Below are 16,925 nucleotides of genomic sequence, written 5' to 3'. Positions count from 1 at the left end.
TCTCTCAAAGTGCAGGGTATTTCTCTGTAATGTCAATATATCTGTGAGGACAGTAAGTCTTTCAAACCTGAAGATAATAGTATTATGTAGTAACTCTACCTTCGATGGCAGTATGTAATAATTCTAGAAGATGCTCTGTGGGAAAAGGTGGCTATTAGAAGTCTGACTTTTAAAAATTATTTACATTGGATTTCTGCGTTGCCTATTTAGGTGAGGGAAGTTTATGATCAAAATTTAAATCTTCAGTAAAATTCTCTTACATGAGAAGAAATGAGACACTAAGTTAATTTTTTTCTCTCAAGGTTATCCCTTGGTTTACTTTTCTAATGCAGTATATTTACCTGACAAAATTCAGGTAACAGCTAAAATTTACCAGTGTCTCAAATATATTAATTTTTTATTTAAAGTACTTCACTATTATTAAAAATCAGTTTGTGAACTTATTAAACTACTTTATCCTCAATTTTACTTGGGGGGCATTAAAAACCAAAAAAAGCAAAAAACGGTAATAGATATCTTCCAGAGTGCCAGGCACTTAAAAATGAAATTGCTAATGAAACGCTAACAGTAACCTTACAAGAAAAGCATCACTCTCTGCATTTTATTTGAAAGAGTCAGAGCCTGAAAAGTATTTCTCCAAAGACAAACAATTAGTAATTAGCAAATCCAGGATTCTAGTCCAAGTCTGACTGATGCAAAACTTGCCTTCTTTCCATTACATAGAATACGGATACATAGTAAATAAGGTTTAACAGCATTAAGATCAGATTATACCTCTTTTCAGAGAACTAGTTAACAAAATGTTTCTTTATAGTAAATATCAGTGATATTCTGTATGGACTAAGATACTTAATTAAATAAACAGAGTTATATTCACTGCCCTTGAAGTCTATTATTTCTATGATTGAAAAACTCAGTCACTATGGTCATTGCCTGAACTGGCCTGCAATAAACTAACATGTAGATATATGAATAAGTTAATTATTATAATGCAACTCAAAATTCTAAACAATAAACCCAACAAACCAGGAAACAATGGAAAGATATTGTTGTTAGAATTTTTGGATAACTATAAAAGTAGATATCTGGTTGTGTATATAAAATGCAAGAATTTAGCAAAGTTTATTTTGGCCAGAATGAAAATACATCTTATTTTTATTACTCAAAATATTATATAATAATATTCATACATGTATGAATCTATTTATCCATTGATTCTGGGGGAGAGACTCTGTAGTATGTATATGCAATTTGTTTGAGGGAAGAGTTGAATGGAAGATGCCTTCCTAACAATTAAAATATCTTTTTCTAGGAGTTTTCTAAACGAACAGAAGGTATTGCAGTCCAGGCTGAGAATCTTGTGAAGGAAGCTTCCGAGATACCACTCGGGCCCAAGAATAAGCAGCTGCTTCAACAACAGGCCAAATCAATCAAAGAACAAGTCAAAAAATTAGAAGATACACTTGAAGAAGAGTATGTGCTTGACCAGTCCTAAACTTTCTTCTCTGAGATAAAGTTTCATATGGTCTTCCCTGTATATTGTATTCAAAACATTCTTTTAAAATCTCAAAGTGTCTGTGTATTTCAGCATGTGTTGGGGAAGCAACTCACAATTCGAAAGAAAGTATCACCAATACAGGAGCCACCATCTATAGCAGACCAGAAAAAAATAAGGAATGTGGTTTTTGCATCATAAATTGATTCTGTTCATGAGAAAGCCATATTTATTAAACTCTGTGGCCTTAGTACACTGGAGCGGGAATCTCAAAAAAAGAACCAATATTGAAAATAATTTTTTACTGTATTATTCTTTTGTCACCAGTTAGAGGGAAGAGAAGATATTCTGGCTGTATAGATTCTAGGCCTAAATATCTATGATATGGACCAAATGTCTTCATCTCCAAGAAGCTCCCAAAGCTGTTTACAGTGCCTCCATATTCAAATTGTCACTGATTGCTATTCTATTTCTAAAAATTAACTTAAAAAATCTGTTTTACTTTTAAATATTTAAAATGTTTATCTAAAAAGAAAGAACAGTTTCACCGATGGTATCCTTTTATGAACAAAATATACCCCCAAGATTTGGGAAGGAATAAACATATGAGGATATAGCCAATGTTCCTAAAAATAATATGGCTGAGCCTTTCTATTTCAGAGGTTAGTTAGTGGCAAATTGCTGACACATATTATTAAGGTACAGGATGTAATTTCTAAGATGGATTTTTAACATGTAAAATTTGTTTTTAATGCTATTAACACCTTGAAATCAACTTTGTATGTTTGCCTAGACTTTAAAGTTTGTTAAATAATTTATTTAAAGGAAATTATGACTCTAAATGTTGAGCACTTTGTATTAACTATTATCCATCAAGGTATGGAAATAGTAAAGCTTAGAGTTTATTAGAAAGGAAGCTACTTTGTGAGGACATCCATTTAAACCTTTACTTCATTTCAAAACTCACAATATTGCACCGCTTGCGTTACGGGTACTGATGAAAACATTAGGCACAGTTGAGACTGCAATATTATTGAATTTGACAATCAATGATGCCATTGTGTTTTTCCTGATGTCTCCAAGTGCCTTTTGGTAAACAGGGAAATTCTTTCACCTTTTTATTTATTTATTTTTAACCAAAGGACTTACAAGTTCAATGATATAGTAGATGTTTCTTACTCTTTTTCTAAACTGAAAGCCATAATCACATGGTTATATACACCTAGCCGATACAAACTGGAAATCCCTAGTTAAATTTTGTTCACTTAGATTTATTACAAATAAAGCCCAAATTGTCTAGAAGCAGTTAGGGTGCTCATACACAAGGATTATAAAAGTATTTGGTAATCAAGACTGAACAGGCATCTAAGGATTGCTGAAATTGTTATAGATTATAGACTTAAAGCTTAGCTCTAATGATAGAAACAGTTCCTGCATGGCAGCGTGAAATCCAGATCACCTACTCTATCTTAATTTGTAAAGATGTATTTTATAAAGGTCTTTGAGATAAAGCATCAGTGCCGTATCTCTCCTCTAAGAGTAAGAGGGCCATGTGCACAAAAGTGGGACTGCTAAAAAACTGTGTGCACTGGACTCTATGCAGGTAATTGATTTAAGTAAGTCTTGACAACTACTGGTCATGCACAGAATTTAACTAGATTATATCTGTATTTGAACCTCTTTGGACCCAGCAATATTTAACTCAAAGCACAGTTCCATTCATCACATGGTGTAGACGCTACATCATTAAATGTTCATATCAGAGGAGCTAGGAAGATGAGAACGCAGATCAAATGTGCATTTTTTCCTGTTCTAATAGTTTAAACTTTGATATGGTCATAAATGTCTTGACTGTTTTTTAACGTGTAGATTTAAAGGAAAATGTATTGCTGTTCACTATTAAAATACTGCATTTTATTTACATAATTTGGTTAATTTTAGTATTAAAACCATGGAAATGGTGAAAAACAAGTGGGATCATTTTGGCAATAATTTTGAGACCCTGTCCATCTGGATAACTGAGAAAGAAAAAGAACTCAATGCCTTGGAAACTTCGTCATCTGCCATGGACATGCAAATCAACCAAATTAAGGTGACCTGCTCACATGTTGTTACATTTGTAATCCATGTCTAGCTCTTAAACACTCCTATCGTACATTTCCTCAAATACTATTCAGCCCAGGGCAAACCTTTCATTGCTCTGTGATCCTATTAAAATTAAATGTACACAGAATGCTGAGCTAAGAGGTCTTGATTGATACTGGGCAACAGTTTATAGATGGAATTGTGTATTAATATTGTCTGACTTATGCATTCCAAGTCAATATTATGTGCAATATCATTAAAGTGTTTTTATGGTTACATTATTCTTTTCCTTGATTTTGAATTAACCCCATTGGAGTACTCTGTTTATTCATTTATAGAACATGAAATGTATTCATCATCTACAACTGTACTTTATGGAATTATCCCAAATGTCTAGTTCAAGTATTAGCGGTATTTACCCTCACAAACCACAAGGAGGAGAAATTACTTTCTTTAGGTGAGGCCATCGGAGCCCAGTGCTCCAATTCTTACATTTATGACAACCTTGGGGGCATGCACTGAGATGCTCTGATACGTTAGCTCCCCCAGCTCTAAAATAACCGTATGCATAGACTATCATTGTTCACTTCATTCAAAGAGTTTTAGGGAAAATGGGCTGAAAGAAATGAATTGTGAATGTTCATCTCTTTTTTGATATACAGCTTTTACACATTTTCAAAATTCAGCCACTTCTTTTTTCTAGCTCAGCTCATTGTATTGGAATGTGAAAACCCTCTGCCATTTCATTGGGTTAAATATAGTAAAATAAATACCAAGGTGAAGGAACATTTCATATTATGACTCAGAATAAATTATCCATGTGCATGGTGGGAGGGTGCAATGTTGCTTAGCTAAGGTGACATGCTGTGCAGATTGTCCTGATTTATCACAGGACAACTGAGGTGACATGGAATCTGGTATTCACAGTCCACTCATGCCTGCTGTGGTATACTAGGACAGACAAGCCAAGCTATTAAAGCATCTTCATGAAATAGGCTTTTTCTTTACAACTGTTTTAAAAAGTTGTCGTTTAATCATTTTCATGAAATTCTAAGAAAACAAAGAATTCCACACTTAGTTTTGTCTCAAAAATTTCCTTTCAAAAATTTTGACATACACTTTTTAATTTGTTTATCCTCTCTACTAATTCATTTCACTAATATTTAAACCTTAATTTCAGGATTTCTGAAATATATCAATGACCATATACTGTCACATTGTCACTCTTTAGGGAACAAAATGCGTATGTACTTTATTTTGAAATATATAAGCATTGAATTGTGGATATTCAATTGTAGATATCCATGCGATCAGACAAGAAATACATTTAATATTCCAACATGGCATTTTGAAAATGATCTAAAAATATGTTAAATGAATATGAATAGCAGGAAAAGCACATTTGCTAGAAATAAGCAAAACCAGGTGGAAGACACTTTACCATGGAACTTGGGCTAACAGGTTCACATCTAGTTCCAAAGAGTAGACTACACTATAGAAAATATTGAAACTATGGTAGTACTTATAATGTTTCCAATTTAAAACAATCTTAGGATGAAATTAATTAACAACATTTGCATTGGTGTGAAAATATTTTTCTATAAGCCTGTTTTTGTTCTTCATTACATACTATTCCAAATTGACTCATTTCTTATTCCTAATTGATAATTTGTAAGTCATAACAACATATACTGGGTTCATCTTCCACCTTCTCTATTTGGATTTAAAAAATTTGGCCACAGTACTACAATATGATTATATAGTTTGCATTTATGAATTTTTTGATGACATGAATTACTCTAAGAACTTTGATCATAACTAAGATTCTTTCACTGAGGTATTGTAAGCACCTAGAACAATTATTGGTACATAGGAGATACACAACATATACCTGTTGAATTTATGAGTGGTTTTTCTAAAAAATATGATTTTAAAAACAGCAAAATGTGAAGGAAGCTTGTATTAATGCTCAAACAATAAGTATCTATCATAGATATCACTGTAATCATACATATGAAAAATAAAAATAAATAAGTGATACGTTGGCACTAATCTGATGTAAGTTACCTCTGATTTTCTCAACTAGACAGAAGTTATTTCTGATGATGTTATCTAGTCAGAAGTCATACATTTATTTTTTTTCCTAAGGTAACAGTATTTTCCATTTAGATTACTTGAAACTTAGACTTGTCTGAATATTGGCTTTATTTTGATTGGACAATTTGGCTCCTTTCCTCAGAGAAATCATTTTCATTCTCTTGTACATGAACAAGCCGGCATGTTTATGAGAGAAACACCCCACACACACATGCACACACATCCATAGTGGTTTTCAGTACTTTTCATGTGTTGGCTAATATATAAAATGTTCTCCTGCCCCCAATGGAAATTATAGCAAGTAGGCTCTTTACTGTAGAGCCTCACGAATAAAGCTAATGAATCCACAGCTAACGAATAAAGCAGTGGTCACAGAGTGGGGCCCAGACATCACCTGGGAAGTTTTTAGAAAAGTAAAGTCTTGGTCCCACCGTAGACCCACTGAGTCTGAGTCCCTGAAGATGGGGGCCAGATGATCTTCATGTATCTCAAATTTGGAAATCACTGGGATAAAAAATAGATAATGGATTTAAAGATGCTGGGTTTAGTGAGGTATGAGTGGCATCTGAAAAACTTAGTTTGGTAAAATATGAAATACTCAACTACATTTTAGGAAATTTACATTAATGTCAATATTAGCATTCCAATGAGTTATTGAAACACTTCTCCCCAGGTTAGTTAGTTAAAATGCTTGATTCATGGGGTAAGCAGGGAATTCTCTGCACTTTCAGATACTTTAAGAGTTCCAGGGATATCTCCCTGCTTCCTTCACTGCAAGCAGGAGTAGCTATTTCTCTTTATTCTCTATCCAGAGCCATGGCCACCATGTGTATATTTTTCAGACATTGTCTGCATATCTATCCTCCACAAATGAGGTCAGGAAACACATGGTATTTTTTCGTAGCTGTTCTCTAACGGTCCAAGTATGTTGAAATGTCAGTTCTTTCTCTTTCTGCAAATAATTATATCATTTTGGGAAAGCAAACTTGCTCAGCCTACATTGTCATGTTTCTTGTTTTAAATATTAGGTCATAATTCAGGAAACAGAAAATAAGGTCAGCAGCATTACAGGACTAGAAGAAGAAGCTCAGTCTTTTGCCCAATTTATTACCACTGGAGAATCTGCTCGCATCAAAGCCAAGTTGACACAAATAAGAAGATATTGGGAGGAACTCCGAGAGCATGGACAGTGTCTGGAAGGAACAATCCTGGGACATTTATCTCAGCAGCAAAAGTTTGAAGATAATCTTAGAAAGGTAAACAATGGTCCATGCATACTAAAAGTACCTATTTCACATTGCATTTATAGTTAAATTCACTAACTAGTCCAGAAATAGAGGAATAAGGAAAAGACACATTGGCCAGTTATTTACCAAATTGTCAATGATGCCTGCGTTTATAGTTATTTATATGGTACATTTTTGAAGGAATATAAAAATGTCATATATTGTGTTCAGATAGGCATTAAAATGTATATTCCTTTCAAAGAATAAGATACATTCATTTTAGATTTTTAAAAAAATATGTTTTATCAACACATTGAACGTTATCCCAAAAAAGATAGGCATGGTGCTTCCTCAGTAACATTTTCTGCCTTAATATATATTTTTCCTACCATTATTTTTATATTTTATCAATGTTTTAGATCCAGCAATCTGTATCTGAATTTGAAGATAAACTTGCTTATCCAATTAAAATATGTTCTTCAGCTACAGAAACATACAAAGCTCTCCAAGAACATATGGTAAGAGTATGATTCAACATTTCTGCTTACTTATCAACTCAGAAATTTGATAATTCCTGCTTGAAAAGAAAACATAGTAAATATTTTACAAGAATTAAAATTTAAAAGATTTTTTGTTGAGAAATGATATTGATCAAGCATATTTACTTCATATAACATAAGAAATGTAAGTATGCAAATAAGTTTTCATTAAAAATGTATGTTAAAGAAGCATTCATTGAAAATATATTTCTCTCAATTAGAACATGTAACTTTATCAGAGTATAGCTTTAATCAACCCTGTTATCTCTTGCCCACATTACAAAACTTAAATGAGCAGAAAAAAATATGTGCATAGCAGATTTCAGATTTTAACCCACTACACTCAGATGTGCAAAGAATATGTCCACACTAACCTTTTCCCAGTGATCAGCATTTTTGATCCCTGAACTGGTGACCACTGGGAGATGCTTTGCAAAGGAACAAACAGATGCTTTTGGCAGAACTTACGGGAAGGAGCAAAGGAAGAGAATCAGGGCCAAAGAAATACTAAAGAGAAACATATGTTAATTAATAAATGAAAATATATATGTTATCCCTACTATCTATGCTTGTGTGCGCACAATATACTTAAATGCAGAGAATTGGGTTGCAGTGGTACAAAGCAAATGGTTGACAAAGGCCCATCTGGAAAGGGGAGTGGAATTTATATTACTGGAATGCTTATAATAAGAATGCATTTTATTGTTACTTAGGTAATTTTAAAAATACCCCCCAAAATGAGAAAAAGTAGGAAAATTGGATTAGATGGAATTATTTTCATAGCAACTAACTTAATAATTGGGTATTAGAGAGGATAATATCCTGTTTTTTCTAATATTTAGATTTCTAAAGCAGATTATTTTCCCTAGCTTGATTTTCTGATCTGTAAAATGGGGATAGTGAAAGAACATAACTGTTAAGACTCTAATGAAGATTAAGTGAGTTAATATATGTACTGTCCATAACGCAGTACCTGCCACATTCCGAGGCACCCTTATTATTATTATCATTGATTCCTGATAGCAGCTATGTCAGCCATGATTCTTCCCCTATATATCTTATAGAGATTATTGCATGTTACATACAGCTCTTGTAAATTAGGAATAGAGGATTTTGTTTGTTTGTTTCTGTTTTTGTTTTAAATACTCCCATTTGGCATCATATGAATACTAATTTTTCACAAATGATCTGGCTTAAGGGAAGGTGGAAATTATTCAGGCATACGGCCACACAATTTTATTTTGGGAATAGTCCCTCCACTTTCAGTTTTGATTTCTGCATTTATGAAGTAACTTTTGCATCACTTTCATTATGTCTCGCTAGACATTTTGTAGTACCATTGCTATTTATTAGGACTGAGGGAAAACTTTGGGTGAGAATGGATCTCAAAGGAAAACGTCAGTCTCCTTTCTTGATGCAATGCTTTTATTGCACTCCTTTTGTCATCTCATCAGGATCTTTGTCAGGCCTTGGAGTCGCTGAATAGCTCAATGGCCACCCTCTCGGCCAGCGCCCAGAAGGTTGCTAACAAAGGCTCCTCTGTCCAGGAGGCTGCAGCCCTGCAGCAAAGATACGAGGGGATGCTGAGTCAGGCCAAGGAGAGACAGACTGTCCTGGAGCATCTGCTGGCCACCTGGCAGAGGTGAGCAGCCTTCCTTCTGCAGTCGGCTGCATGGGGTTCAATGCCACTCTTAAATAGGAAATTCTGGGCCAACTGTTCTCTAAGTGATGGGAAACAATCATCTCAGATGTACAACATGTCAAGTCATGAGTCTAATACGAGAAGATCTTAATCTTTATTAGAAGATGAAAATCCCTAAGTTAAGGGTGGTAGCCTTCCCTATTATGCAGATACAGACACATGTGCAAGAACATATACAAACATAAAAGAAGTGTTTGGTTTTTTTACCTGTACATCTGGGAATAAGAAAATCAATGCTGTATTTTTTGTAACAGTTAGTGTTGGACCCTCCAACTTCAGAAAGATATAGTTTCCTAGTCTGATAAATTTGAATATGTTTCCTGTCTCTGCTTTCTTTAGGCTAGAGAAAGAACTATCAACATTTCTGACCTGGTTAGAGCGGTGCGAAGCTATAGCCAGCTCCCCAGAAATGGACATTTCTGCAGACAGAGTCAAAGTGGAGAGTGAACTTCAATTAATACAGGCAAGCTGAAGGAAGTGTGGTTGCATTATAAAAACAAAAGCAAAAACAAAACCCTTTATCCAACTTAATGTCTCACTTTGGTTTTGTGATCCCAAAAGGAAGAGCTACAGAGACCTGAAAGACAGAGTAGTGGTGAACATTGCGATGATCAATGTCCGTGATGCATTAGAAAATCCTATAATACAATGTCTGGCATTTGAATACAAATTATCTGGCAGGCCAGCAGAGGGAGGAGTGAGTGGAAATATGCACAAAACCGTGTGGACTATCAGTGCACAATTTTTGAAGCTGGGTATAGGTATATTCTTTCTACTATATGAATTTTTGGTAATAAAAATATTTTTTTTTAGAAAGAAAGAAGGGATATAATATAGAAAGAAGACACAGTAGTGATTATTTTTAAGCAATGAATCTCCCCAAAATTCCTTGTCAGAAACCTCCAGTGACTGTCCTGTCCTGAGGATAAAGAGCAATCCTCAGTCTGCAATCCAGTGTGTCTTTCTATAAATATACTGTGAGGTGTTCTAAGAGGGGAAACCACAGCTCCTTTTCTGAAAAATGACACAAAGCTCCCTGGCCATTTAAAACTGCATTCTTCATGTATCTATATAGAAAATAAGCGCTATATGAGTTAGGGGAATGAGAGCAAGCTGCAGGCTTCTTTTACTCCCACATCCAGGCCCTGCATCAGCCAAGGTGCCTCCCCACTGTGGTCTGAACATTCCTTGTACATTCATATCTCCTGTCCTTCTGGCCTTTGTTCTACACAGGCTAAGTCCCAATTCTGCGTTCTGGTCTTTCCTGTCATCCATAGACTGTGTATTCCTTCCTCTGATACCTTTAGCAAATTTGTTTGCATCATATATGTGGTCTCATTAGAGCAGGGAAAGAAAACATTTTGACAAGCATCTACTTTGTGACACGCTACAACTCTCATCCCTGTTAACACCATATTATTTTGTTAGCTATCTATATGAGTGTTTATCTCTTATTAGGTAGGAACCACAACTTGTGTGCTCCACTCACAGCACCGAAGAGATCCATTACCTAATTAAATTTAAAAAATAAGTACTCCTGTTTCAGGAAAGTAAAATAAAGAGCCCTTACGTTACCCCCTTTGGCCTAATATAGTCTCTAAACTGAGAGGAAGACCATGTTCCTGTTACCTAGAATTGTGTCTCTGTTAAATACACATCGTTTCTCGTTAGTAATAGTTTCTCTGTGATTTCTCTTTACCTGCCTATTCAGTTTCCACATCGTGAAAGAAATTCTACAGCTTCTAAATTTGCCTAAATGAATATAATGCAGACTCTTGAAAACTAATGCAGGTTTTCAGTAACATTTTTGATGTTGCCTTAAAGGTTTAGTGGATCCAATCTCATTGAAGTAATAAAAGCTCTCTTTAGCCTGATCCCAATGACTTCCATTTTGCAAGATTTCAAAACCTTCGGGCAACAACCATTTGTATCATGTGGTCCTGTGATCCTTCCTTGTCAATCACGTTGAGATGAGATCTATAATATATTCTGTTTTTCTCAGGCACTGCAAAATGAAGTTGTATCCCAGGCCTCCATCTACAGTAACCTTTTGCAGTTGAAGGAATCGCTGTTCTCAGTGGCCTCCAAAGAGGATGTGACAATGATGAAAGTACATTTGGAGCAGTTGGATGAGAGATGGAGACGACTGCCCCAGACAATAAACAAAAGGTTGGGTATAAAAAAAAAATTCCAATGTTGTTTGTTTTTTATGGTAAGCATATAAATTAAGAAAGAAAAGTTTGGTTTACTTTTATTTAAACCAACTGTCCAGGGGATAATTATGGAAGGGAATAAATCTACTTCGTTTGCCGTATTAAAAATCAAAGCATTCAAAAATTAGCATTTCTGGTGAACCTCAGTTCAAACTTTTAGTCTCATAATCAGGGCAAATGATCAAATGAGCTGAAATAATATTGAAGAGAATAGATTTGCTCGTATGTGTATTATTTATTGCTTAAGCTGTTTGTGTACAGGAGAATAATGATAGCTCAAATTTTGCCTCACATATGTCTCAACAGAGGATATGTGTATATCATTCCAATACAGACCTTTGTAGAGAGCAAGAGAAATTGTTATTATGTTAAATGGGGGCACAAATGAATTCAATCCTAATGGACTAGATGATTAACAATTGACATCTAATACGCCAAAAACACACTTTTGCCTTAAATTGGTATTGATTATCCATGTCATCTTGAATAAGGCATTTAACTTTTCTAGTCACATTTTTAATTCACTTGTTCAGCAAATGTTTACTGAGTTTCTACACTGAGTAGAGCAGCCCTCTATGTGCTGGGGATAGCAACAGTAAACAGTTCCGCTCTCTACTTCTTGAAGCTAGTATTTATTCTGTTGTTTATTCAACCAATCAGTGAATGTTTATTGGGTACACCTGCTGAATACCAAACACCATATTAAATACTGGAGCCATAAAAATAAATAAAACCTGAGCCCAAGTATTTTACAGATAAGCATGGGGACAACAAGAAAACCAATGAGAGAGAGAGATGAGCACAGAATATTATAGGAACAAAAAGAATGGACTCTTGAATGGGTTCAGAAAAGGCTGACAGAAGGATTTGGTGCCAACTCTTGAAAAATGAGTACCTTTCTGTAAACTAGAAAAGAATCTGCTCTCTGCCTCTCTTATAGAGGGAAAATAAAGGGCTTTTAACGTGATCCAAATGTGTGAAAATATTCAAAATATAAAAAACTTAAACTTTGGATGTAAACCATTGTGATGAATATTAATATTTATTAAGGTATTATTCTTAATGCCAGTTTTGGATGCTGACCTCAGATCAATTATTGTTAATCAATCTAATTCATTTATTATACAAGCAATGATTGCTCCCTAACCACATCCTCTCTAGGGGCTAGGGATATGGTAGTAAGCGAGGCAGGAAAAGTGCTGCCTCTCACTGCGTGAGAGGAGGATAAACATATAATTAAACAAATGAATGAATGAGACTGTTTCAGTGGTGTTCAGTCATGTAAAGACAACAAAAGACAGTAACATGGCAGGAAGTGGTGTAACTTCAGACTGGGTGGCCAAGCAAAGCCTCTCAGGGGACATGGCATCTGATTAAGATCTGAATGGTGTGCAGGAAGCAAACTCATGTTCTGGGGGCAACTTCTGGGGGCAGAGAGAACAAACAGGGCAAAGGCTCTGAGGCAGGAATGAGCTGGGGTGTCGGGGAGCAGAGGTCAGGGGCAGTGTCAGCAGTGCTGTATCAGATGAGGTCAGAGAAGTCGATCACTCACAGACCACAGCAAGGAATTGTGAGTTTTGCCTTCCTATGAGCCACAGGAAACTGCTCCCGTGTTTCAGCGTGCAGAGAATGCTAGGATTACATTAAAATCAAGCTGTTCTCTAGAAAGTGGGTTATAGCGAGGCATTGGTAGCAGGAAGGAGACCAGATTTGGAGGCAGTTGTTGCAGGGTAGGCAAGAGATGAGGAGATTTAGACCAGGGTGTAGACATGGAGAAAAGAGCATAAAATATCCTGTGGTGGGGTGTAGATAGGATACACACAGATCAGACGTTGTGGTAAAGAAATGGAGGGAGGAAGGATCACGCCAACGACCATCTTGGTGGACAGTGGCAATATTAATTGAGTCGGGGAACATTGTGAGAGAAAGAAGGGTTAGAAGTAGAAAACTTCAAGAGTTCTGGTGTATTCATGTATGACCACATCACTTGTGCCCTTGGTTAAGCTTATTCCAAAAGCATATCAACTCTGTCTGTTCAGCTGTGGGCCGTTTTAACTTGAACACCTTTCTCTGCCTAGGATTAATTTTCTTCAGTCTGTGGTCGCTGAACACCAGCAGTTTGATGAACTGCTGCTTTCCTTTTCTGTCTGGATTAAGCTGTTTCTCAGTGAATTACAAAGTACTTCTGAGATAAGTGTAACGGACCATCAAGCAGCTCTCACTCGGCACAAGGTAACATTCATTCTTTTAAGATGGAAGAATTTACTCATAAAAGAGAGCTCTTGAACAATAAGAGGATGAAACATTAAAAACAAAATGCTTGCCAGCAATTTAACTTTGTGTTCCTTTATAAATGTCTTCATAAATGAGCGTATAGGTCCAGGCAATGTGTGATGCAGGTATGTTAAGCAGATAAAGCCACTTCAGATAAAATAGGCAACCACCATAAGAGACCATTTCTTCAAAGTGAAGCAAATGATTTCCAGGGTAGAGTGATGAGAATGTTCATTTTTAAACTTCACAGTTGGTGTTGTTCCAATGCTGAAAACTAATACTGAATCCCAATGCTTTAACTGTATAGTTTTTTTCTGAATTACTATTTAACTTGAAAGTTATTTAAAATTTATGATCTATTTTCCTTATTTTTAAATTATGCATAATATCTATCCTGGCATTAAAAAAAAGTGTAAAAATAGGATATTGATCAAGTATTGGAATAGGTGGAAATAAGATATGTAATCTTATAAGAATATCTAATAATAAAACATTTAGTTTTTATTGAGCACTCACTCTATGCAGGACTTGGTAATTGGTTTTACCCAAAGGAAAAGTGATTCCTCATACATATCTTCATGACCTCAGGTGGTTTTACAACTTGGAGCAAGATGCCCACCGAAGTTTGGCTCCTACCCTGGAAAAGAGACTAGGAGATAGAGGCGCCATCCTCCTTTATGGTTACATTTCACAGGGTTGACTACCAGGCTTTAGTGAAAGATATTCTTGGGTTGTAAAACTGTCCAGAGGCTTTTAAAAAGATTTACACCTCAAAGGGTCAGAGAATGCCTTTGTAAGTTTTCTAAAGTAAATGCTCAAAGAAGCCCTCTGAAGTTTAGTAGTTCAGCTGAGGGAAATATTAAGGCCATTGTGGTCAAGATTCAAATAGGTGATAGCATCTCTTTAACGGGAAGCAGGTTGAGATTGCTAGCTATTCTCTAATAGATTTTAAACATGATTTATTGTGAACTAGTTAAACTTCCTATACAACAGTCTTACCCGGTGAATCTACATTTCTTTAAGGAGAAGGCAGCTAAAACTTGTACAGAGTTTCATCTGCCTTACCCACTGCATCTGAAGACATGCTAATGTCCATCTACACCAGGGGTGTCGAAACTTTTTTCAATGTTTTTCACCAAGGGCCATATGCGGTAAAATACACAAACAGTCGGGCCACTCACTCGAGGTTAAGTACGTATTGCCTCACCTGGTTTATTTAAGTAAACTAAATATATTTTTGGAATTTGCTGAGGGCCAATTAACAATGGATTGCGGGCTGCAGTTGGCCCGCGGGCTGCAGTTTGGACACCCCTGCTCTACACTTATACCCCTTCACTACAAGCTCTGTTAGAATTAGCATTTTATACATAAAATGTGTATATTATACATATATATATGTATAATACATAGAGAGTTATATATATTTTAAAATCTTACACATTATCTGTTTCTTTTAACTACATGTACTATAACTATAACTTTTAACTATATGCATATATATCTTTTAAAATCTTTAAAATATATATATAAATAAGTATATATATGTATGTATATATGTATATATATATATATATATATATATAGAGAGAGAGAGAGAGAGAGAGAGAGAGACAGACAGACAGAGAGAGAGAGAGAGAGAGAGAACCAAAAAATATATACACATTTTAAGAAAGGAAAACTGTATTACAATTGTAATACTCAGTGTATACCGATAACAAAAGATGAATACAAGTCATGTTTGACATCTGCAGTTACAAGAGATGCTCAGAATGGTTACCATCAGTGTCCAGACACTTCTGATTACAACGAACTACTGCTTGCGTAACGTTGACCAAAGTGTCCACTTACATACCTTTTTTGGCACCCCCAATATATATGTGTGTGTGTGTGTATGTGTGTGTGTGTGTGTGTGTGTGTGAAATTTCTTTCAACTATTTCTATTCACAAAGAAATCTTTTCCAGGGAATGAATTAGTTCCAAATCAGAGTTGTGTTTTATATGAAATATATAGATGAGCAAAACAAGGAATTTTAAGAATGTTTCTAAATGATTCACCGTAGATGGGCTTTAAATACTATACCTCCATTGCATTTAAAATGGATCTTGGCATCCCCAATTCTGTAATATAACCGAGTCATAAGCCAGAGTGTATCTGAGGAACCAATAACTCTCTCTTCCTTTCCAGGACCACGTGTCAGAAATAGAGAACAAAAAGGGGGAATTGCAAAGTCTGCAGGATCACCTCGCAAAACTGAGTGCCCTGGGTCGAGCCGAGGACCTTCACCTCCTCCAGGGCAAAGCAGAGGACTGCTTCCAGCTGTTTGAAGAGGCCAGCCAGGTGATAGAGAGGCGGCAGCTTGCCCTGTCCCAGTTGGGCAGATTCTTACAGAACCATGTATCTCTGTCGGAGGCTCTCCACCAGCTGAGGCAAACGGTGGAAGCAACCAACAGTATGAACAAGAAACAGACTGATATATTAGAAAAGGACCTAACTGATGCTATTCAAGATGTTAAAACATTAGAATCTACTGCCATCAGTCTTGATGGCATTCTTGCCAAAGCCCAATACCATCTTAAAAGTGGAAGTTCTGAGCAAAGGACTTCCTGCAGAACTACAGCTGATCATCTCTGTTTTGAATTAGAGAGTATCCAGAATCTTCTGGGAACGAAGCAGAGTGAGGCAGATGCCCTGGCCATATTGAAAAAAGCATTCCAAGACCAGAAAGAAGAGTTGCTGAAAAGCATAGAGGACATTGAAGAAAGGGCTGACAAAGAACGATTGAAAGAACCCACCCGACAAGCCCTTCAACTGAGGTAACAGGAAATTGTCTTGAGGCCAGTTGTCTCATTTATGGTTTTTTTGTTCTGGAATTAACTCTGGTGCAAAACTTTGATAGTACCATATTTAGCACTTCTCTCTTTTTGTATTTTTAGGATAAAATGAATGACTAATTTGATGCTTAACAAGTTCTAAAATTTCTTCCGTCTTCTTAAGGATTTTCCTAAGGGCTATGTATAAGCCACTCTGAGATCTTATTTACAATAAAGTATATAGATCATATTATCTATTTCTAAGCAATTTTTAACTGATAAGAGAAGGGACTCGTCTTCTGTAACAAGAATAAAGACAGACCGGGCAGCTGGTTAGCTCAGTTGGTTAGAGTGCTGTGCTCTTAACAAGGTTGCCAGTTCGATCCCCGCATGGGCCACAGTGAACACCCTCCAGAACTAGATTGAAACAAGTACTTGATTTGGACTTGATGAGTCCTAGAAAAACACACTTAAATAAATAAA

At 35.8% G+C, this 16,925-nt stretch overlaps 1 protein-coding gene across 1 annotated transcript in view; it reads left to right on the top strand.

Annotated features, from left to right (window-relative positions):
• The window catches only part of SYNE1 (spectrin repeat containing nuclear envelope protein 1), a 390,131-nt gene that overhangs the window by 160,092 nt on the left and 213,114 nt on the right, over positions 1-16,925 (top strand). Inside the window, exons 33-41 of the mRNA XM_074333963.1 lie at positions 1,313-1,473; positions 3,437-3,587; positions 6,706-6,933; positions 7,323-7,421; positions 8,897-9,084; positions 9,484-9,607; positions 11,147-11,313; positions 13,436-13,589; positions 15,817-16,445. Of these exons, the coding sequence (XP_074190064.1) occupies positions 1,313-1,473; positions 3,437-3,587; positions 6,706-6,933; positions 7,323-7,421; positions 8,897-9,084; positions 9,484-9,607; positions 11,147-11,313; positions 13,436-13,589; positions 15,817-16,445 (1,901 nt within the window). The remainder of the gene's footprint in view (positions 1-1,312; positions 1,474-3,436; positions 3,588-6,705; positions 6,934-7,322; positions 7,422-8,896; positions 9,085-9,483; positions 9,608-11,146; positions 11,314-13,435; positions 13,590-15,816; positions 16,446-16,925) is intronic.

The sequence above is a fragment of the Rhinolophus sinicus genome, linkage group LG05 (assembly GCF_036562045.2).
Source record: "Rhinolophus sinicus isolate RSC01 linkage group LG05, ASM3656204v1, whole genome shotgun sequence".
Classification (NCBI taxonomy): domain Eukaryota; kingdom Metazoa; phylum Chordata; class Mammalia; order Chiroptera; family Rhinolophidae; genus Rhinolophus; species Rhinolophus sinicus.
Note: the sequence above shows the minus strand (reverse complement) of the source record. Positions and strands in the feature narration are given on the sequence as shown.